Source organism: Serinus canaria, chromosome Z, assembly GCF_022539315.1.
Source record: "Serinus canaria isolate serCan28SL12 chromosome Z, serCan2020, whole genome shotgun sequence".
NCBI classification, from domain to species: domain Eukaryota; kingdom Metazoa; phylum Chordata; class Aves; order Passeriformes; family Fringillidae; genus Serinus; species Serinus canaria.
Genome location: NC_066343.1, coordinates 16,794,424 through 16,818,100, shown reverse-complemented (window position 1 = coordinate 16,818,100; position 23,677 = coordinate 16,794,424). Strand labels below are relative to the sequence as shown.

The following is a 23,677-nucleotide window of genomic DNA, read 5'->3' as shown; positions in this document are numbered from 1 at the left end:
CAATGTAAGGCGCTCACTTTGTAACTTACCAGCAACCAAAGCAAATGTGAGAAAATCTTCAACTGATTTGCCAGAAAATAAATGAGAAAAGAGCGATGCCTGGCTCAACCCTGCAACACTCTTGTTTACCTAATAAACATTCACTAGCTATCATATTTTTAATCTAAGGCAAAATCTTGACTCACTGAGAAACCATAAATTATGCTTATAAATTTTACTTTGTTATGGTTTCTTTTGCATTTTCAGTTCAGATATTAAAAGAAGAATTTTTTGTCAGGTTGGCATGCTGAGACATGCTGAAGATTATAATGCTAATCAATTAGTCAATAACGTATCAAAAATCAGTCAGTATCTCAGCTGTTTTACTGGATTCTTAATAGCAAAAATAGTTGATTTTTAAGCAAAGTAAAGCTTAGTAGCAACATTATCAACAGAAAATATTCTCAAATTCCTAGTAACTGAGTGCAATGATGCTAAGTGACTGCAGATTATAACATGATAGTGACAGATGGGCCTAAGTATACAGAAGAGAAGCTGAGGTTGGATAGAGCTAATCAGCCAAATGCTACAGTTATTTCCCACTTATTCATTCTCTGAAACACACCTTCTGCCTTCCATCTAGCTAGGGACACTTCCTTTTCTCTCTCTTTATTCTTTCATAAGCTAGGTTTTCTTTCTGCTAGGTTTCTTTCGTTCAGTTTTTTAGAGTTGTTTCCCTACTTTTGGGAAAAATCATGTTTTCCTCTGAGTAACTGCAGTGAATGAAGGGTGAAATCAGTTTGAGAAATTACTGATCCTCAAGACATGGATTCCATTATGCCCATGATAACTCTTTCCACATGGGTTGTCAGACTCAGAAGGGACTAGAGTAGGGCCCATAAATCTGCAGTACACAGACAGAAGAGACAGGTCTGCCTTCAGACCCTGTCCTGCACCTCTCAACCCTCCAGCAGGGACAAGAAGCACCTTCATTATTATCACCTTGTGTTCTACAGACAATTTCCCTCCCTGAATTTCCACGAGACATTTCACAAATTCAGAAATTCATCTCAGACAAGTGGTGTTGAGCTGAGAAAATCCATTTTCCACTCTGACAATGTCTGTTCTGTCCCTGGATGCACAAACAACAGCAGACCAGAGGAAAAGGCAGTAAAGGCCAGTGCTCCCTCTCCTTTGCCATGCTCCAAGATCTGCAGCTGCAGCAGCTGCATGGTGGCCTCATCTTCCAATACTGCAGACATAAGGTGAGCAGAACTCTGCCGAACAACATACGCTTGAACACGCAATACAAACCCCAGTGAAGTGCAGAATTTGAAAAGGAAAGTACAAGAATGAGTTTGTGACTACTGGAATGGTAATTTATCACTTTGACATAGTAATTCTTTATTAAAATCTAAGCAGTATAAAATGAAAAAAAAATCAGCAAACCTGAAATGAACATCTCAAATATACAGTCTGCAAATCCTACTGAAATTTAGGCATGTAAGTGGGAGATAGATATTTGAGAATCTGGCTTTATGGCAAAAAAAGGTGTCTTATTTAAGGTCAGTATCTTATTTGAAAAAGCAAAGCAGACTTTCCAACAAGCACCAGAAGTTTTCCTATTCTAAATAAAAAATCTGTCTTTCTATGTGGCCTATCAGAGAGGACATTTGATTCTAAGATGCTATTCTCTATTTTACCATACCAGCATTTTAAAAGGACCATCAACCTCATTCAGATTTTATGGCCTGCAACAGGTGATCAATCTACATTTTTGCTTGCTTAGTTATGCTTTTACAGCATCTAGAAACACATATATATTCTTGATTTTCTCTCTAATGTTCTCCTGGTTTCCAGGACTATTCAAAGGGGATTCTACCCAGTCTGCCCAGTAACTGTTGATTCTATAGGGATACTTTGCAGCAAATATATACACTGACTTTCATACTTCCAACCACAGATATTTTTAAGCAAGTCAAACACTTTATATAAACTTCCTATTTTCATGGATAAAGGTTTTGAAAATTTTATCTCTACATTTCCAACACTTTTGATAACAGTCCCTGTGAACTCCAGTTAAATCTTCACAAAAAGTAAAGATACAGTTATATTACATACCATAGTCTGTGATCTTACAGGATACTAAATACAGTTCTTTCAGGTTCCGTCCCTCTCTGGCAATCACCTCCACACATCTGGAAGACACATTAAAATTACTGTTATAAGACAGTAAATCATTTTAAAATATCAAGAGTACAATCCACAGTTTAAATGTACTGTATCTCAGTTTCTTCATTTTGCAAATGGATCCATACATTTTACTGAAAATTAATATGGCTACATGTTTACACTACAGACAAATATTATTTTAAATTGAAAGCCTTTACATGGATATTCCCCTAAGTCTCCGAATATGTAAGTTGCTCAAAATGTATACAGACAAGCACTTTGGAAAACTACACAAATGTGAATTCCCATTTTTTTATTACTTTGGAAAGCTTCTGTTGCAAATTTAAGCTTTGATAGCTTTCTTCAAGGGAAGAACTATAAATGCACTGTAATGAGGACAGAATGTAAGAAATTTTAATTTTACATTCATGTCTGTATTTCTTCAGTGATTTCTGCATGAGTCAGCATTCATCAGGTCATGAAATGCTACATGATCATAGTGTTCCAACACATAGCTGGAGAAGCTTGTATAGATGAGAAAACAGCTCATTCACCTGCCTTATCATAACTATGAAGACTATGCACTGAAACATAGAGGTTTTTATGTTTGATTTTTGTAAGCAAGAAAATTAATATGAATTATTAATGAAACTAAATAGGAGCTTATGATGTACCTATGACCAAGCCTATTTTACGCTATGTTTCCAAATGCAGTGTTTATAACCTATCACTCAGTAATCACAGAATCATAAAATCCATTTTCAATCCTATTAATGTAGATCAGTTGTTTATTAGATCAGCTAGCATGACTATTGTGCTATTTTCTACATAGATACATTTTTAAAAGTGTATTTTATTAGATGAATTGTAAGAATTTCTTCTGATCCAATATATTCAGCTTTAATTTTCAGGTCAATTACCCAATCACTTACTCTGAGACTTACATCAACCCTTGAACAATACACAAAATTAATTTACTTTCCAATTTCTAAGAAAATCAGTATTGCAGAATTTGCCATACTTTTGAAAGGTACACCTAAATCCTCAGGGACCTTTTTCTTTCATTTACCACCTCTAATACATTATCTCCTAATATGATTTAACTGTTCATGATGGCAATTTTAGACTTTAAAAGCAACCAAAAGCCTAATTGTTACAGCTTACAATAAGGCAATAACTGAACAATAGCCTTTATACCTATTTGTCCTCTACCTGCTTCCTTCTTCTAAAAAGTACAATGAAAATTAAATACTACTAATAAACAGCACACTTCTGTCAGAGTAGCTTAATAACAGTTTCTTTATATAAATACTATTATTTATAAATACTCAACCCTGGAAAATTGTGAGACCCTGATATTTAGAAATATTTTGCAAATATTATCATTAGGTAAAGATTATCTTACATCATGAATACACAAAGAAAAGAAATATTTACACCAGGACTATGTTTTTTGGTATAAGATACCCTCAGAACTACAGAGATTCCTAAAATAAGGTAAGATTTAGAGCATTAAACACATTCTTCATACATGAAAAATTTCTTCTGCTCCTGTCAGCCATAATTTTGAAGAACATACCTTCGTTACCTGGCTTAAGATAAAAAAACCATGAGAAAATATTTTTTACTATTTATTCCAGAAAAAATACTTCATAATAATGAGATTTTATTACTATTACTTGTAATATGAATAAAAGGAAAATCATTATAATGTATTTCATTAGTACAATTTTCATTAGGCATTTCAGCAAACAAGATACAATCAAAGAGTCAATAGACACTAAGGTTAAAAGAAACTTTTATTATCATATATATAATTTAGCAGAGCAATCATATTATATAGCACTTCTTACCCTTGGATAAATTTTTTGAACCTAAAAAATATTTTGTAAACTATTTTAAATGAATCTAAGGGTTTTCAATTTATTTTTGCTGATTTTTACCCACCAAGAGACAACTAATATAAAAAAAATAAAGTATGGCCGTGTCTAAAAATACCACCACAAGGCAGACAAAATGACATAAAAGACTTATTTTCTCTGCAACTTCAGTTGCACACCATTTAAATCATATAATCTGCACAAATGCAGAAGCACTTGACGGTGTGGCCCTTAGAAATCTATCCTTTAATAGATACTTCCAGATAGTGCCAGTTCTAAGGGTTAAAGTTTTTTAAAGTGGCTTGAGTGACTCCAGTGCTGTTCTCAATGATGTCTTGGAGTCTAAATTAAATAGTCTCCACTTTTTCCTACTAGGAAAAGAAAACCTTCACAGTCTTCAGCTATATTCATTAAACAGGCAAAAAACCCCATCAAAATATAAAAGGAAAAAAGGCTAAAAAATGGTGCTTTGAATGCCTTATTTCTTCCTGTTTTTTGACAATATGAAAATTATCTAACATCTAGAAGAAGGAGGTAATGGCACATCTAGTTTGGAGAAAAAATTATATATACCTAAAATACTTAAATGAATTTATGTGCTTTTGTGTGCTTTCTATACCTTGCATAAGTCAATCTAATCCAGTTCTAATTTCTATTACCCTTTCTATACATCATCCTCATGTACAACAACATTCAAAGACAGGAGAAACACTTTATATTGCCTCATTTGCCTCTGCTCTATAGACAGTCACACAATACATAATTGCTTGTGAAAACTGACTTCTTTACAATATAAGGAAAAATAAGAGTAGTTGTGTATTTATTGCTTTTACCTTTTAATCTTTGTTAAACATGACAGCAAAGAAAAAGGTTAAGAGAAAAAAAATCAAATTAACCTTTTCTAGAAAGCAAGGATCATCTTAAATCTTCTGCAATAATCCATCAAAATGATGTCAGATTATTGTCATATCTATCTCTGGAAGTATTTATATTTATGATGTTGCTGAACTAGACAACAAAGAAACCTAACCTAAAAAAAAAAAACAGAAATGCAACAAGCAGAATTATACTGGTAAAAAAATGAAGAAAAGTTATTATTTAAAGCTGCGCCAAATTTCAGAAGTGAACACACCAGAAAACTGAGCCCCGTTAAACTTGGGGACTAACCCCTCTCTGAAAGGGACCCAACATGGACACGGTGGCAACAGCTCTGTGCCAACACTCAGAGAATTTCTTAAATCTCTTCAACCAACTGAAGCAGGCTTTTATCAACAGTACTAAACAAATAAAATATAAACACTCTTCCAGAAAGAAAAGAGATTTTTACACTCAAAATAACTTATTACCAAAAATGAGACAAGGAATAAAGAAATAAAACTATAGTTAGAGCTTTGCTAATACACAAGTCTGGATCAGAGCTAGCCAATGTTAAAATCTTTTCACTCCCTCCTTTGCAAATGAGTATAATTTAGAACTATGTAAAACATTAAATATTAAAAACAAAGAACATGAAAAATTTTAGGAAGACACTGCTTATTTATTAAACCTGAAAATATTATCCAATAAATGCTTGCACCAAGTTTTCCCTAGATCTACTCAATAGTTTATGAATGCTGTTCTCTGACAGACTGTTGGGCAACTCAGTTTTATTGCACTTGATTTGGAAAGTAAGAAATTAATCTCACATACTGTGAAATTTACAGAGCAATCAGGAGCAAGAAAAAGGCAAGAAGCACAAACTTGTTTGACATAAACCAGTCAATCAAACAATAATATGAAATCAAGAATATAGCTAAAAATGTACCTACATACTATCAATTCAAAATAGAGTTACAAGACCACAGAAGTCTGCAAGACAACTGGAAATGTTAGATAACTGAGCACTGTGATGTTGAACATATCCACACCTAAAACATCCCAAAATTCATAACATTCAGAGACTAATTAACCTAAGACTGCTTCTTACAGTTTCAATTTCTTAAGATGTCTTTCTACTTCGAAAACTAAAAAAAAAAAACCAAGGTAAAAACAACATAACTATAATGTTGCTCAACTTTTAAGAATGGCTGTCAGGAGAAAACCCTCCATCTAGTTTACAGAAACTACAGAAATTTATCCACATGTACTTGTGTATACTGCTCTTGCCACCTGGTCTGTAAACATGAGAAATTACTTAGGTCTGCCAAGAGCTACTGGTATAAAGCTTCTCTGCCAACATGTCTCTTCAAAAGTCATAAAACTTCATGACTGAAACACAGATATGTCTACCGGCAACTTCAAATTTAGGCCCTCATTTTTGATAACTTCACACATAAAAATACGTGCAATGATTTCTCTGAGTCAAGGTTTATGATTTCCAAAACTTAAGACCTTAAAAATAATAACAAAACTCTAACAGACTAGAAAAATAAGCAATCTGAAACTCTGCAATTTTTCTCCTCTTACCAATTGATCCCTACATTTTTTGCCCTGAGTGAAAGTTTAATGTTAATGAAGTAAACTGTAAGCTTCTACCTGAAAGATAATACAGATCCTTATGAAAAATTATTTTATTTATATATACGTGTGTATATGTATGTGTGTGTATATGTATTTTATATATGTGTGCGTGTGTTTCTATACAAACACAGAGCTATTATATTTCTGATCTAAATCTGAAAAGATTGGGAAAATTGTATTGGTGGCAACTGAAAGGAACTAATGAGAAAATATGAGTACAGTGTATGTAGTGTAAGTAGTCCAGGGAGGCCTTGTTACAGTCTGAGACTCTTCAGCCCTGAGCGGAGCTAATTGGCATTGCCAATTACTGGTTATGAGTCTACAATTTGAGGGAGTGAGTAAGCTTCACCCACAAGAGGTATAAAACCCCCAAAACATTAACATACCATCTTGATAAGGTTCAAAATGAACATCAGATTGCTTGCAAGTCTTCTCTGGTATTTGACTGTATTTGTCTCTAAGCAGTCAAGTGAACACCTCACTATTCCTCAAATCATAACCAACAGCACTACTGGGAAGCAAGAGGGAGCTTGGAAACAACAAGAACACTAAAACATGCCATGGAAACCATAAACCTCTCATGAATAAATATATTATGCTCCCCAAAAATTAGCATTTCAAGCATTAAATTCAGGCAGAAAAAATTAGCTGCACATGAAATAACACTCAAAGCCATTGGTTTTGATGACTTAGGTATTCCAATGGAAGGCAGTAATGCAATATAATAGTCAAATCTCTCCTGTAACAAAACCAAACCTCTGACCACAGAAGCACATATAGTCTTAAGAAACTGATGGAATCTGAGGCCCACTGCACTAGGAAAGAATAGTTTAAAGGCTAAACCAGTGAAAATGCTAACATTTTACTGACAGATCCATAAACCCTTGTAAAATGCCATAACAATAAATGATAACCTTAATACCCTGATGGATACATATTCTTGGTTGAAGATTCTCTTTCATTGATCATTTCATTTGCATTATGAAAAAACGATCTCTTCCAATGTATTTGTTTTCTAATAATTTATACTAATAAGAAGTATGATTTTTACTTGTTTTTCAGTTACCCTTGTACACAGTTGTAGCTGCCATTTTTGAATCATATTTAAAATATATATTTTGAAATGATTTTTCATTTTAAGACCAAGAACTGCATCTATTAACCACAGACACAACAAAACAAGATAAGACTTGTAATCAAAAGCACAAGCAGAATTTGAAATGCACTTTTTGTCTGGAACCAATATACAAAACGTCACTAGGTATACAAGTTAACAGCAATTATCTTAGAGAGGTCATTAAGTTGTGATTACCAGGGACGTATTCCTTAGAAAAATCAACCTAATTTAAAATAAGGTTTGCCGAACAGATTTGCCACTTGCAGCACAGGAAAACAGACAAGATTTTTCTTCATGCTGGAGCTTATATAATAATCAAGGTGAGGGCAGCCGAGTCCCACAGTGTCCGCTTGTGCTCTGTGTAGCCAGGTGCATGCAAGCTCCAATCAGAGAGCTACACAGATAATTGAATCAGCTCTTTGCTTAAGCTATTATGCCCTGTCTTTCAGCAATAAATATCTATTTTCAAATATTAGTAGTCTTATCTAAAATTAAATGCATCCTGTTACCCCAAATGAACATAAATCCAGCAAGCAATTAAACTAAGAAAGGAGAAATTTGAAAGATTGTGTAATTCCACTATCTGACTTTTACATGTAGTAGTATTCCAGGCAGCCTGCAGTTCCTTTCTGGCTTGGAGGAAATAGATACCATAATGGATTTAATAGAAATAAACTACTAGGGAAAAAAAATCTTATCCTGAACCCCTCATAAGTCTGATTTGCCACAGATAATCATACTTAAGTCTGGAAAAAAATATAAATGGCATCTCTTACTTTTCTAAGAACTCTAAAATATTTTGGAATTCAGATTTAAATGAAAAGGCCTATATGATACAGCCCTTCAAATATACTGGGAGGGAGAATTATATATATAGCTTCCTATATTTATTGTGGCAACCTGTCTACTGTCATAAGGAAAACCAAGGAAGTGTTCACTACCAGCAAGCCCATGCACAATACTTAGTATACATTGCTTTGTATGATAAAAATAAGTAATAGCTTCTTTCCTGAACTGTTTCAGTGGAGCTTTTCCACTAAAATACTGGCAAAATATTTGCATTCCTGATAGGATACTGTTGAATTACTCTACTACAGTGGTCAATAGTTCAGAGTCCTAATGGCCATCAGTGAGAAGTGATCGTCTTTCAGGGGTCCACATTGGGATCAGTATTATTTAGTATTTTCATTAATGACACAGATGAAGGGATCAAGTGCCGCCTATGTAAACCTGCAGATGACACCAAGTTGAATGGTGCAGTTGACACTCCTGAGGGACAGATGCCATCCAGAGGGACCTGGACAAGCTCGAGCAGTGGCCCATGGGAATCTCACAAGGTTTAACAAGGCCAAGCTCAGGTGCTGCACCTGGCTCGGGGCAATCCCTGGTGCCAGCCCAGGCTGGGCATGAGCAGATGGAGAGCAGCCCTGCCCAGAAGGACTTGGGGGTGCTGTGGGTGAGAGCTGGACATGAGCCAGCCATGGGCACTCCCAGCCCAGAGAGCCAAGTGTGCCCTGGGCTGCACCCAGAGCCCCGTGGGCAGCAGGGCAGGGAGGGGATTCTGCCCCTCTGCCCCCTCTGCTGAGACCCCACCTGCAGAGCTGCCTCCAGCCCTGGGGTCCCAGCACAGGAAGGACATGGAGCTGCTGGAGAGAGCCCAGAGGAGGCACCAAGGTGATCAGAGGGATGGAGCTCCTCTGCTGTGAGGGAAGGCTCAAAGAATTGTGATTGCTCAGCTTGGAGAAAAGAAGGCTTTAGGGTGACCTAACTGCAGCTTTCCAGTACTTGAAGGAACCTCATAAAGAAAGATGGAAAGGGACTATTTACAAGGGCATAGAGAGAGAGTTAAGCCAAGGGGGCATGGCTTTAAAACGACAGAAAGTAGGTTTAGTTTAGGTATTAGGAAGAAAATCTTTACTATGAGAATGGTGAGGCACTGGGAGAAGTTGGTCAGAGGACCTGTGGATGCTCCATCCCCAGAAGACTCCAGGGCCAAATTGGATGGAGCTCTGAAAAAACTTATCTAGTGAAAAGTATTTCTGTTCATGGCAGGGACATTGGAGAGAAATGATCTTTCAGGTCACTTCCAACCCAAGCCATTCTGTTTTTATGATTAGTGTACTGATGTACACTATATAGATATCAACTCCTTACACAGGGAATGTCATGTTGGCTTTTCCTGAGACAACTGTAACGGAAACTGTCATAATGTTATCTGTTAAATGCAAAAATGCGCAGATTTAGAAAATGAAGACTGTATAGTAGCTATAAACAGGATGGGTAGTTTGCAGATTGTAGGCTCTATTTCTATACAAATAAGCAAATCCTTGTGAGTTCAAACAAGACCCTCGAGGTTTCATTGCCACAGCAGTGTACAAAGAGGGTGGGGTGATACTCAATGTGTGTTATGGCTGAAGCTTTAGTTGAAATCATTTAGTAATGACGCCACACACGGAATGAAGTTCAGAGACAGACCATCATATATGCTGCAAATTCAGAGAAGTAAGAAGGAGACAATCCAAAAAAAGACCAAAAAACCTTGAAGTATTGCTAGAATTCTCCCTCCCAGTACAAACTACAAAAGGGCATACACCAGCTCAACTGCACCACTTCATGCATGGGGAGACTGGGCTTTGAACAGCGGAGGATTTTATTCTTCCTCAGATTTTAGAGATTACATTTACATCCTTCAGGCCTCAAGGTGTTTCCTGGAGTTACAGTGACCTCAGTTTTGATAGATTTTCTTTTTTTGTAAGTAGTCTTGTGCTATTCCATTAAGACTTAGTATAGAGTAAGAGTAAAAATAGCCCTTTTTCTTTTTTTTTTCAAAAAAAGCTTCCAAGTTTAATATAGCAAAAGTAAGAAATGGCAACTCTATTGCCATGCTTTAACTTCCCATAAATGTTCTTTGAAGCGTGCTTTTAGAATGCTTAGATAAACTTTAAAATAGTTCCATAAAAATGAAAAAAACTTCACCTGATGTTTTGAAAATAAAATACTGTGTTTATACAGCTCTGTACTTCATGATCTCAACCAGGAGTACACACATATGAGAGAATATTTTACCACATTCACTGCTTTATTTTCATACCACAGGGGCTGACATATGCTTCACTGAGCTTTGCACATAGGCAGCTGATCTTATCTATTGAGATTTACCCTATCAAACCCTTTTGTATCTCTGACTTTTTTTCTAATTAAGAAAAGAACCCCCTAACCTCTACCAGGTATTCATTAATGTACAGCTTTAAAGACTGCCTTTTCTTGAAATGACACTGCAGACAATGGTCAATGGGTCATGGGACTGAGAATGGATTTCATCAAGGGTCTCTCCTGCTAACTTTAAAAAAACAGCAAAACCTCTGCCTCAGTTTCTCCCTTCCAAAATGGAAACATATTCCATAAATCTATTTTTTTACTGAGTTGTAAACAGAGGATTTAAATATTGCAAAGGCTCAGTTCTATGAAAACATCAAGTCCCTATAAAAGTTTGATAAATATTCTCAATCCTATTAATGGGAACAGCAGTATTCCTGAGAGTTATGATCTACATTTATATGAGATGAACAAGGTTTACATGGGTAATTTCTTCCATTAGACAGTAGAAGAAGTGAAGTCTTTTACAGGAAATTAGGAAGTTCTCTGCAGAATAGTTTTATCATCACATCTGATATTTCTCTTCTACTGCTGAAGGACATTCAAGTTTGTAGTGAATTTCTGCTTATACAAAGCAATGACAGAGAAGAAGAGCCAAGATAATCAAAGAGGAAAAAAATAAAAACCAGTACTCATCATAATTCATGTTTCTTTGGAATTGATTTGGGGTTCATTCTCTTTATACTTAAAGAATTAGAGCAAGTTGATAGATCTGTTACATTCATTTAATTCTGCTGAAGTTAGCAAAACTGATGAAAGAAAAAAATCAAGCTCAATGCATTTTTTGACAAATGCTATAAAGAAGGGAGATTGGAGAATGCGAGCAATAACTGAGATCTGCAGTTCTCAGGTCTCACCCAAAGGGTAGCATCACAGCAAAGCTTATATGAGAAATCTGGAATACTTCACGCATAATACCTTACTGGAAATATTTTAGTGCACAAATTTAAGCATAGGAAAAAAATACCCATGCCTGCTGACATTTTAAAACTCTAGATTTGCCATGAACTACTGTCTAAATCTTGGTAAGAATGTCAAGGTTCTTAGAACTCCGTTTCAAATTGGAAAGAATGCACTGAGATAGCAATGTCTTTAAAAACAAACAAACAAACAAAAGTACAAAAAACCAACCAGTTTAAAGGCAAATTTCAGAAGCTCCTTATGAAATGATAATGAATTTCTTTCCATGTGGCTGTCTGGCTAGCACTTCTGTTACTGGTACACTGCTTGGAGAAAGCAACAGAAAACAAGCTTGATGATGCTCTTTATCGTTTGTATGAAGCAAAATTGCCTCCTTTTAACTCAGAGACTACACTGGCAAATATATTTATTGGAAGCTAGAAGAGCATTATGTCTTTCTATGCATCACGATCTTAATAGATTGCCAACTATCGTCTCTAAATACATCTAATAATACCACCTAATAACGCACAAACTTCACCTAATGCTGTTCAATTCTGGAAGTACTTAACAAGGTAACTTTTCATGCAATCTTACTGGAAAATAATCTGTCTAGAAGGAATATTAAGAATATATTGTGTCCCTTCAAACTGAAGTGATTGAAAACATGGCAGTTTTCAATAGCTGGGAATTTCATAACTGAGCAATTATAAACATATTCAGAAATAAGTGAAGAAATTTTTAAAATTCCCTTCTGTCTTAAGGCTCGCTGAGTTTTGTTGATATGGTTCTGATTTTGTTAGGAATTCAGATGGTTAGTAATTATTCAGTTGTTGTATCACAGCATTGCTTTTAGTTTTGTAAAAGAAACGTGACATGGTGTTACCTGCCTGCACTTACATCTCAGTGTTTTCTCACTAGTTACCCCAAATGCTATCAAATTGTTCAAAAGTAATAAATTGCCACCCAAAACAAAAGGAAAAACCCTAACTTAAGAACAAGCAGAACGATTTTGACTGAAATTGTATGAATTTGGTATTTTTTTCTTCCTAATTTTTCAGAAGCCTTTAACAAACCCAATGGCACAATATCATCCTCTAGCTGAGTGCCTGGTTCACTGATGTGAATATCTTAAAGTTTGGCAGCCTAAGTTTAGATGTCTTCCCAGAAAGCCTCAAATAACTCTGGACTGAAACAGAACAGAAATAGTCACGTGATCCCGTCATGGCATCTCAGCTATGACAGTGACTATGTTCTGCTGCAGGACAACCACAAACAGCGTCAAATGATTTCTTAAACTGATCCAGCTATATCCACAAAAGTCCAACCGTCTAAATCATGAGAAATTATGCAGTTAATTAAAATCTACATATTAAAAAACCCTAAGAAAATTTCCATGCAGTGCATTTTTGCCCTACTGAAGAGTTCAGGCAAGAATTCCATGATGCATTCATAATTCATTATACATAACTATAATTTCATAGATTTTCTAGCAAACCAATATTAAAAACATATACAAAAATCTATGAAATCACCTAACTGCACTTTCCCATAGTAATGTTATATTGCATTGAAGCACTAAATTTTGCTGATAGTTAAAGCTTTCTAAAGAAAAGACAGGGTTATTCTACTAATCTTAGCTCTAAAATTTGGCAGTCACTTAAACCAGGTCAAACAGAGCTGGAATTGTCAGCCCCTCTGTGCAAGAAGTCATTTGCGTATAAAAGTAACACAGGCACATTTCCCCACTCACCAGGGAAGTCAGGGGAAAAGCAAAGCAACTAGTGTGTGTGCTTGATAGAAACAGTGGGGGGGGCGGAAAATGTTACATATATTCCATACGTGCAACTTAGAGAAATCACAGAAGGAGTAGTGTACAAACGCTTAAGTTTGCTTTGCACTTTTTTAGACAGGGAAGCAGCACAGCATGCTGGTGGTCAGCTGGAGCAAATATGTCCACTGTCCAACACAACACTTCATGTTTTTAAGAATTCAAAACAGATACCATTTGCCAAGTTGTGCTGACATCCACTGTGTTCAAAATTTCTCTCACTACCGCCACATTTACTGGGGTGGCAGGAAATTAGGGAAATAAAGTAAGAAGAAATCTCTGAAGCCCATTCAGGATTTTAGTAACAAAATCTGTATTTAAAGGACACCTTGTTTTCTTTATCATCCACTGTATGCTAAGATAGTCACAGGCTGTACTGATAGCAATGATTTAAAAAGATTATGTTCTCACTCTCTTAATTCTGATTAAATTCCTAGTTTTCAAATTTCACATGGAAGCTCCTAGTATTTCCTAGGTTATTGGCAGAACACATAAAGGAGTGGGTATCTCACTGCTAGGCACAGTCTTGCAACATTTTAATACAAATTTTCTTAGATAAGAAACTTCTTTATATTCTTACTAACTTGTCCGTACCTATGATAGGCATGACCAATGTGAGTTTGCATTTGTTTTTGGTTCCCAATATCCACAGAAGGACTGAAAGCTTGTTTTCTAATTGCAAGACTGGAATTCCATTAGGAGGTAAATAGTCAACCAAAGCGATTCACAAAGCACAAGTAATGCATTCATACTGGATCGAAAGGCAAGTTTTTACCTGTTTCTCCAATTTCATTTTTTGTCTAGTACTTTCAGCAGATGTACACAGGATGATTCTCGTTGAGAAAGAATGACCTCCCCCATGGGAAAAAAAATGTAACATTTGTCCACAAATCATAAATGCAAAATTATTTGCCATGGCAAGTAGCTAGAAATTTTTAACTCCACATACAGAATGTCTAGGTAATGGCTTCAAACATTACTAGGCCTTCAAAGCAGCTCATTGACAGAATTAATTACCTCCAATACTGGTTACTTCAAAGTGTTGACAAAATCTTAAAATATTTCCAGCACCAGCTAGCATCCTAATGTGCTTATGGAGATGTGTTTTAGTTCACATTTTTATTAGACATAGAGGAAACATGTAAGTGGTGATATGGCAGGCTAAATCTTTTGCTTGGGGCCATGAAAGAAATGAATTAACATTATTTACCTGCTTGAACACATGTATCAGTTTCCTCTAAAACAAATAATTACCAAATTGTGCCCCAAAAAGCAGAACAAGACCGTTCATATTCCCATTCTAGAGAGTTGTTACAAAACAATTGCATGAAGTTTTCAGTTAGAGCACTTCATTAGTAAGTGGAATCCTAATGCCTTTTCTGATTTTAGCAACTTCAGGTTTAATCCTGGATTTAGAAGAGCTCACTTACTATTTCTTCCTGCTACCTGGATGAATTATTCATGTGACTAAGCTGCTTGGTATCTCTACTGCTTTCATTTTTTTTTTTTTTAGAAAATTATGACAGTAGTTCAGCTTATTTCCATCAGAGTAAGACCCAAGGAAGTTCTCCATTGGCTTTAATGTGATTCCCATTTCCTGTTTGACTAGTTTGTGTGGTTCTAGTTGAATTATACACTGCACCCTAGGCACCTCAAGACATGATTTTTTCATCATGATGAAAGAAAGTCTGAGTGTTTTCAAACTAAGTCCATCCCCACTAATGTATTAAATAAAGTTTACCTTTTCTGTGATAAAGTCTGGGACAGCAGTGAGACTAAATCAGTGTAAAATAATGTTTCTCTGCTAGGTGGAGGAGTAACTGGAAGCAGCAGATCATAGAAAACCAACATGACATCCTTTCCTGTGACTTCGTCAATCAATTAACACCCATCACCAGTCAATAATTCCTCAGTTCAGCAGGAGCCCAGTGTGGTCAGACAAGATGTAGACCATCACAGGTAAAAAACCAGAGACCACATTTGTATCCATACCTTAAATTTTGACTTCAGCCACCACCAAATTAATTTTTTACCTACATCTTGTGAAGAAGTTTTTGAAGTATTTGTTTCCTACAAATACATTGCTTATATATTTGAATCTCAAACCCCAAGATTTTCTGAACCTTCCAAAATTGCAAGTAGTGCAAAATGTGACTGACTGTTTCCTAATGAAATTCTCCTGTTGTAATTTTCTTGGCTTCCAGTTACATTCTGCATTGTAAATTATGCATCTTGGCTAAAAAAAAGGTTTATTTTCACTGCATACAACAGTTTACAAGCCCACTGTCTCAGAAAGGTAGAAGAAGGAAAAGATTTTTTAATTGAGTATTTATATTTCATTTGAATGATCTCTAGATGTGGGTTAACACCTTTTCTTAAAGATTTAGGTGTTTCTGATAACATCACAGAGTCAGGTATGATCACAGCAGTGCCAAAACTTCTGAACTGTAGACTACCGAGCAAATAATAAGTGGACATCAATTTAGACTAAAATGATATTGTTTTGTCACAGTTTTCTCTCTTTATTATCTCCTTTAATGCTAGGTTTTTCAGATAAAGGTTAATGTATGTACTGTAAATATTTCAAGGTAGAAATATTAGAACTTCAGAAAAGTATTTAAAAGTATTTTAATGCATTAATATTTCTAAATAGTAACATAGATGAAAACATGTCAAATATACAGTATCTATGCATATTTCTACTTCTGTTAATGTAGATTTTTCCCTTTTTTTTTTTGATATAAGAATATAAAACCAGTAAAATAATGTGTGTAGATATTTACAGCGGAAAAAGTCTTACAAGATATAATTCCACCCCTTACTATCCTCCTCAAACAGAGTACCCCCACCTTGTGTACATAAATTAGACATTTGCAAGCCAGTCCATAAAACAATGCTATTCTTCTCTTAAGAAGCACTCCCACAACTGTGAATACATTTTGTTTCATGTCAGGGACAGACATGGTTGCAGTCACACTCTACAGCACAAAGAGGTGCAAGTAACATAAAAAGTTGCCAAGAAATGTTTTTAGACTACTCCTCAATATTCATCAGAAGTAATCAATTTCAAACAAACACACCTTTCAGTCATCATACTCAGGCATTCTATAGGATATTACAATGATTAGAAGCAGTGTGAATTTTCTATACACAGCTCACCTTGATTTCAAGTTCAGATAATGAGCTATTATCAATTACTTGACAGTGTTTAAAAAAAGGAAGCCCCTCTACTAAAGTGAATTTTAATTAATTTTATTTTGGATATAAACAGAAGCTGCTAATTGATAAACTACAAGAACAGCATTTCTGTGAAATGTATGCAACACAAAAGGCATCTTAAAATAATCCATAAAACTTTGTTACTGTAATATAATAGTAATAATCCACAATCTTTAGCATGATTGAAGAAACTGAGATCATGCCATGCACTTGCAGGTGAGACAGAGCTAACTGAAACACATGTAACTCTTCAGCTGAATCCAGATTTGAAAATCTTTCTGTCCTTTAAGAACTCTGTTAGTGTGGGAATCAAGAAACAGCCATAATTCTTGGCTACCAGTTGGCATCAGCTATAATAATTACCACCAACTCCCAACAGATTATTCTGAACCATTCTCACTCCCTTGTACTAGAAGAAATTATGAAAACACTGTCTGTCTCTGCAAAAAATACAACAGTGATCACAGTAATCTCAGATCTTGATTTCTTGTGTGCCCCTCTTGTGCTTCTCAATTGGACACAAAAAAACCTTTTTTCCCCTTAGCCAGTTTCTTTTTACCAGTGGTAACCTGGTGATTTCTAAAATGTCTCTACTTTTCAGCATGGCTTGTCTTTGTGAGAAATGCTTGGACAAAGCCAGATAACTTTGCCTTCACTGCCACCCTCTGGGCTCCTTACATGAAAAGTAAGACTCCCAGTCATGGCATAGAGATTTCAGGATGATTTGTCACACGCTATCTTGCACATACTTATTAAATATAGTACTGCCTACTTACACAGCACCTTTTTCCTCCAAAAAGATCTCTGTCAGATGGCTTTACAGGTCTGTTGATTATATTGCAGCACAGATTTAAAACCAAGAGCAGCTAGAATAATTTTAAGCCTAGAAATAAAAATAAGCCTATACTCCTACAAAACAATTATATAATCTAAATGTTCACAACTGATTTATGACTGCAGATGAAAACATGTCCTGTTACTAGGAGCTTACCTTTCACATTCCTATTACAGTTACAAGTATCAAAACCTCACTGAAAACTGAATGTCCACAGGATTATTTTATTTTTATAATAAACATTTTTATTTTACCCAGTTACAAAGTTTCACCACCATAGGTTCCCATACTAAATATATGTTATGATACTGTTTGTGAAAATATCTGAGAAGCTCAACTGGTTTTTGTTTGGTTGGTTTTGGGTTTGGGGTGTTTTTTAGATAAAACCAAAGAGGCAGGGTTTAAAGGAGCCTTGGGTGGCAGCACAGAAAAAGCTTTTGAGATGAACTCAGTGTCTACGTCCATTTCCTCTAGCTGTCTTAGATAATCACTGTGTGCTGTAGCATATCCCCTGACAACAAGGAAGGCAATTAAATCCCTACAAAGGTGGCTGTAGCCCGAGATGGTTTGGAAGGGTTAGCAGGTAGGATCTCCAGCTAACTGAAGAGCTGGAATGGGAACTTACTCATTCTTTTTTCTTAACCATCATCTTCCTTCCCCTCCACGGTCCACTGTGTAAACTTACACGCAAAATAATTTTCATTTGTACTCATCCAGACTAATTTTGTTTAATGTGTGGAAAGTTTGAACAGTACTAAGGGTGAAAATAGTGATGTTTGTCAAACACAGTGAAAAAAGGATTTTCAGATTATGTTCACACAGTGGGAATTTCTGATTTCTTACATAATTTGGAAAACCTCTTTAACCAGGTAGATTCATTAGAAAGAGTTATAAAATAAGAATTTATATCTACAATTAACAACAAAAGGAAAAGCTAGGCAGATGGGTAATATGTAAAGAATTGAAGTTTTGAGCAAGAAATTCTCCAAGTATTGAAGTCATGGAGAAAAAAAACAATGCATTGCAAACATCCAAGAACTTTTAAAGTATGTTTTTCCACTTAGCATAACATTTTTCCTCTTAGCATAACAAAAGAGAGGATAAGAAGAACAACAAATAAGAATATACTCCCTGGTTTATATACAATATGGTTCTAAACTTTGTTTATGCCTCATATAATATTATTCAGAAAACCCACCAATCCCCAAATAACTCTTCAAAGGCCTCTCAACCCAGCAAGTTCAAGGAAGACAGAAGTGGCCACTAATCTTTACAAGCACTTAAGTTAGAGTCAAAGACATATAAAGATTCTTTATAAGCTGTTCCTAAGGATTCTCAAATACTTCAGCAGTGGTCTTTGAAGACAATCACAATAAGGCAATTAACAACTTATTACCATAATTTGTAATCCCCTGCAAACACACACTCTGGCATTCAATAGGAAAAAAATCAGATGAAAACAAATAATTTGTTTTACTCTTTCATAGATGAGAGATATAATCCATGAAAAGCTTCCAAAACTGCAGACCTAGGTAAATAAAACAGTGTAATACTTTAATCAAGTGACAAAAAAAAAAAAAAAAAAGAAACAAAAACAACTAAGACATCAGGGAAACATCAGGGAAAGGTGCATTTCCTAATACAAAAATACATGAGCTAGATGAAGTTTTACATAGGAAAAAACACTTGAGGAAAATAATGTTTAAAATAATGCCTTTGGAAACAGTACTACTAAAAATCAAAGATAAAACCAAGCCTTTTAAGCTATGTGCTGAATCTACTAGTCAACAACCAGATGGTTACACTAGATCTTATGACTGCTGGAAAATGCAATTCCATGAAAGTACTGTCAATGTATGTATTACATGAATGTATTTCCCAAACATACTGTGAGGCTTTATAAAAGATTTCAGGGTTATTTAAAAGACCTTATACAGGGAAAAAAAAATAGCTGCTCATGATTCTTTCAGCTTGTTATACTAAGCCTAAAAAATACGAATTAAAAAAAAAATAACACCATAAAGCAATCCCAAACTCATTATATGTAATTCCAGTGAGAAAAAAAAAATCTGCCTTAAGAGAATAATGAAAATGGATTTTCAATTCTCATAAAGAAATTGTTACAAGTTAGATATCTTAAAAATAAAAAAATATAAACAAGACTTTTAAATGTTGAATGAAGTTCTTACTACAGTAACAGCTCATGTTTGCGGAAAGCAGTTTGAGCTGAGTATTAACTTTAACATCTATGTTTGTACACATGACTAGATTTGCAAATAGATACACGAAGCATCTTTATGAATAAAAGCCAGATAAATATGTACGACAGCATATGGTCATTAAATTTTTAAATTTTTATTGAAAATGTAAGTTGCTACGCAGTAAAATGGAAGAATTTGTCGAATGTGACAAGGAGCTAAAATGTGTACAAATTAGGTGCAGAACTAAATTTATCTGAAGAATTTTACATGAAGTTGCCTTCCTTTGGTATTTATCAACAAGTGAGGAGCAGGCAGACAGACTTTACATTTCAGTTTGAAACTTAAAAAATTGCAGAAAGCTGTTGCATAACAGCACCCTGAATGGGTTTTTACCATCATTCAATTCAAAAGTAAGATTTCCTCCTAGTCCTCCAGAAAGATGTCTCAACACTTCTCCAAGCCTTTCATGCTGACACTCATGTTTCAGAAAACTGTAGCAGTGTTCAGTATTCAGGAAAGCAGCTGAAATTCTGAATCCTGAAACATCCAACAGGAATGCAGGACACAGAAGAAAATCAGTTCAGCTTTCCAGAAGAGGTGGGGAGCTCAAAATAAGTGATAGAGGCTGCTATCTGTAGCAGATCAAAGGGCTTCAAGCCATGTATTAGAGGTTGCCTGCTCCATACAGATAACCCTTACATGGAAAGATGAGCATCCTTTAAAATCCTCAGGAAAAGTCAGTAAAAATCAAGATTCCAAATGAACCTCAGCACTTTGTTTATCATACATTTAGACATGTGTCATAGCCAATAATAGTTTACTGCAGAAACAAATACGGCAAATATGATTTGCCTTCTACATATGGCTTTTTTAAAAAAAAATCACAGCCTCAACATCAGTTCATTTATTTCATAAAGGAAAAATCATACTCTTTGCTCTTTCTGCAACAAAAACATCAATGAAATTCCTTTTAAGTGTATTGAAAGCAGATGCTTCAGCACTCTGTTTTTTACAACTAAGATAAAATATGTTGTCTTAACGTATAAAAATAGGAATATTTCTAACAGTGTGGTTATTTACCAATTGAACTAAATAGAAAACCTCTTTATAGCAGCAGTTTAAGAAATAGAAAATTAAAGATAATTCAGCTTACAATGCTAAATAGAGGAACACTATTGAGCCAATTTTCATTAATTTTCTGATATCATGAAAATATCTTTATATTTAACAGTACAGTTCCTATTGTCAGAAGTCAGGAATGTTCTTTTCCAGTGGAAAGAAGAATTAATAAACGCTCATATAAGTACTGTCTCAAACTGTATTTGAGAATGAAACTGGCTTTCATTAGAGGAAGCCATATTAAGGAAATCAAGGACTACTGGAGAAATCTATAATTCTAAGGAGATCCATTTTGCCTGAAGCTGGCATTGAAAACATCTTGTTTTCAGTGTTTCATGGTAAACCCACAGAAGCACAATAAGTTTCAAAGAGCTCAGGGTACATGGAAAAGCATTACCTGAAAAAAGTAGGGTATCTATCAACAAAAGTTTCCTTTTATATATTTTCCATCAAAGCTGTTGAGGATTTAAAGCTATATTGAGCTTTGTGTTTCAAATAAGACATTTTGCTTCAGTCAGAACACTACTAGAAAACCAAAAATTACTCCTGACATCTTGTCAAAAATATTTGCAGCAGTATTTTGTCACAGATTTTAAACAGGAAATAGACTTTTCCTTCCATCCATCCATTACACAAGCGTTTTGGTCCTAACCATTTAATTTTTTTTTTAACATAACAGAAAGAATGGACACAATTTTCACTTTTACTCCCACACTCAATTCTTGTGCTGTATTGCATACTCTGAAAAAAAGATCCTTTGTCATATGACTTGGGGCACATGTCCTATGCATATCTTCATCTCTGGTTTTTTTTTTTGAAGTGGCTTTTTTGTTTGATTTCAAACACTTTTTGCTTTTTATTACCAGAAAGGACAACAATGCCTCCAGACACAGATAGCTCAGAAAGTGTAAGGATAGAAGTTATCCATCTAGAATCCCAGGGTACAGTAACCCATGAGACATGTACTATATATATCCAGGTACTACATGTACCAGCACCAATTATTGTTGGTAGCATACAAAATAATACAAAACTGAAAGCCACTGAAGACACACTAGAATTAACCAATACAAAATACTTTCAAACACAATCAGTATCTATGTTGCAAATAAAGGACTCTAGACCTTCATCTAAAGACCTCAGTCTGTTTAAGAATCATACTGGAAAAAGAAGCATCCTGGATTAGCATCTCCTTCCATCAGGGCTAAAGGGTCACCAGCCTATAAATATGTTGAATGCCATCCTTTTACTTTTGTAACTATTTGGCCATGCCAACAAGTTAAAAACATCTAAAAAAGCAGCTGACTCTTTTCAGCTTTTGATCAGCACACTACTGAGGCTGCTGTATTCTCTTCTTCTCACCTTATCACCTGGCTGTTTGCCCTTTCTTAAACAAGCTCTGGAAGAAACTATTCAGTTCCATGATTCTATGATATAAAATGGGTTAGAATAGAAAGATGAGGAAGCTAACTGCTGACAAGTCTTCCTGACAGACATAAAAGAAAAGAATTCCATCATTTGAGCTCCAGGGCCTCATGGATTTACTCTGTTGCTGGTTCAGATTCATGATGAATGATTAAGAAGTTTCTTCTGCCCAAGCAAAACTAAGTATATAGGTCGTCCAGCCTCATACTGGGATGAGCAAACTGCTTGTCTGTAATTAGCTGGAACCCAAAGAACAATTAAGTATCTCTTTCCATAAAGGAATACGGAAAATCATCCATTAACAACTCAGACAAAAGCCATCAAATGCTCAGATCCTACATGACAAGGAGAAACTATTTTCTTCTTTCATGAGTCTTGGACAGCCTACAGAAATCCTTAGCACTGCAGTCAAAAACCTCTGTCAACCACCTTGACTTAAAAGTCTGAAGAATAAAGCTTGTTGGTAGACTAGTAAGACTGCCTACAAAGAAATTTTGAGCATAACCAAATTATAGCTGCAATTATCCAAGCCAAAATTAATAAAAGAAAAGCTTCTAAATATCAGACAATGAAAGGTACATTACCATCTTAATGGATAACTGCAAAGAAAAAGAAGGTATCAGAACAAAATGATCACGGTCGAGTTGCAATATACTTTCTGCAAAATACAGCATATTCACTGCCAAAGAAGCAGAGAAACAATCAATCTACAGGTCCTTACCCTTTAGAAACTCCTCTAAAGGCCTGTTATACAAATGAATCTTTGGATTTGAAAGCTACCTCAACTCTTTGCACCCAAGTTCCCTGTAGTCCCTGATGACCATATGTGTTAACTGTAAATCTGTTCCTTTGAAAAAACGTAACAATGCATAATATTAAAATATTAAGGGTTAAGAATTGAAGTAATTTGAACATGAGGTTAAAAGACAAGCCATGTAAGCCAGCAAGAACCTCACGTGGTTTAACATGCTGAAATGTTCCTTGATACAATTTTAATGTTAAAACCTGCCTCTGGAGGAAGGGTTACTGCAGTTCTTGTTAATAACAGATCCATTGGGGTGGAGTAGAGTGAAAGGACACTGAACAGTGCTGTGTTTTCACTTTAGCATGAGAATCATGCTGATAATAAGGTGATGCTTTGGCTGTTGCCGAACTGTGCTTACCACAAGTCAAGCTCTGCCAGTGTGGAGGTGCACAGGGAGCTGGCTGGGAGCATTGCCAGCAGAGCTGACCCAAACTGACCAAAGGGATATTCACAGTATGTCATGTTCAGTATACAAACCAGGGGGAATTGACCAGGAGGGGCCCAGCCCTGCTGCGGAACAGGCTGGGCATTAGTAAGTG

The 23,677-nt window shown here is 35.4% G+C and overlaps 1 protein-coding gene across 1 annotated transcript in view; it reads right to left on the bottom strand.

The window, feature by feature from the left end:
- Window positions 1-23,677, bottom strand: part of FBXL17 (F-box and leucine rich repeat protein 17) — a 275,704-nt gene that overhangs the window by 90,907 nt on the left and 161,120 nt on the right. The window contains 1 exon segment of the mRNA XM_030237045.2: window positions 2,101-2,177. Coding sequence (XP_030092905.2) covers window positions 2,101-2,177 — 77 coding nt within the window.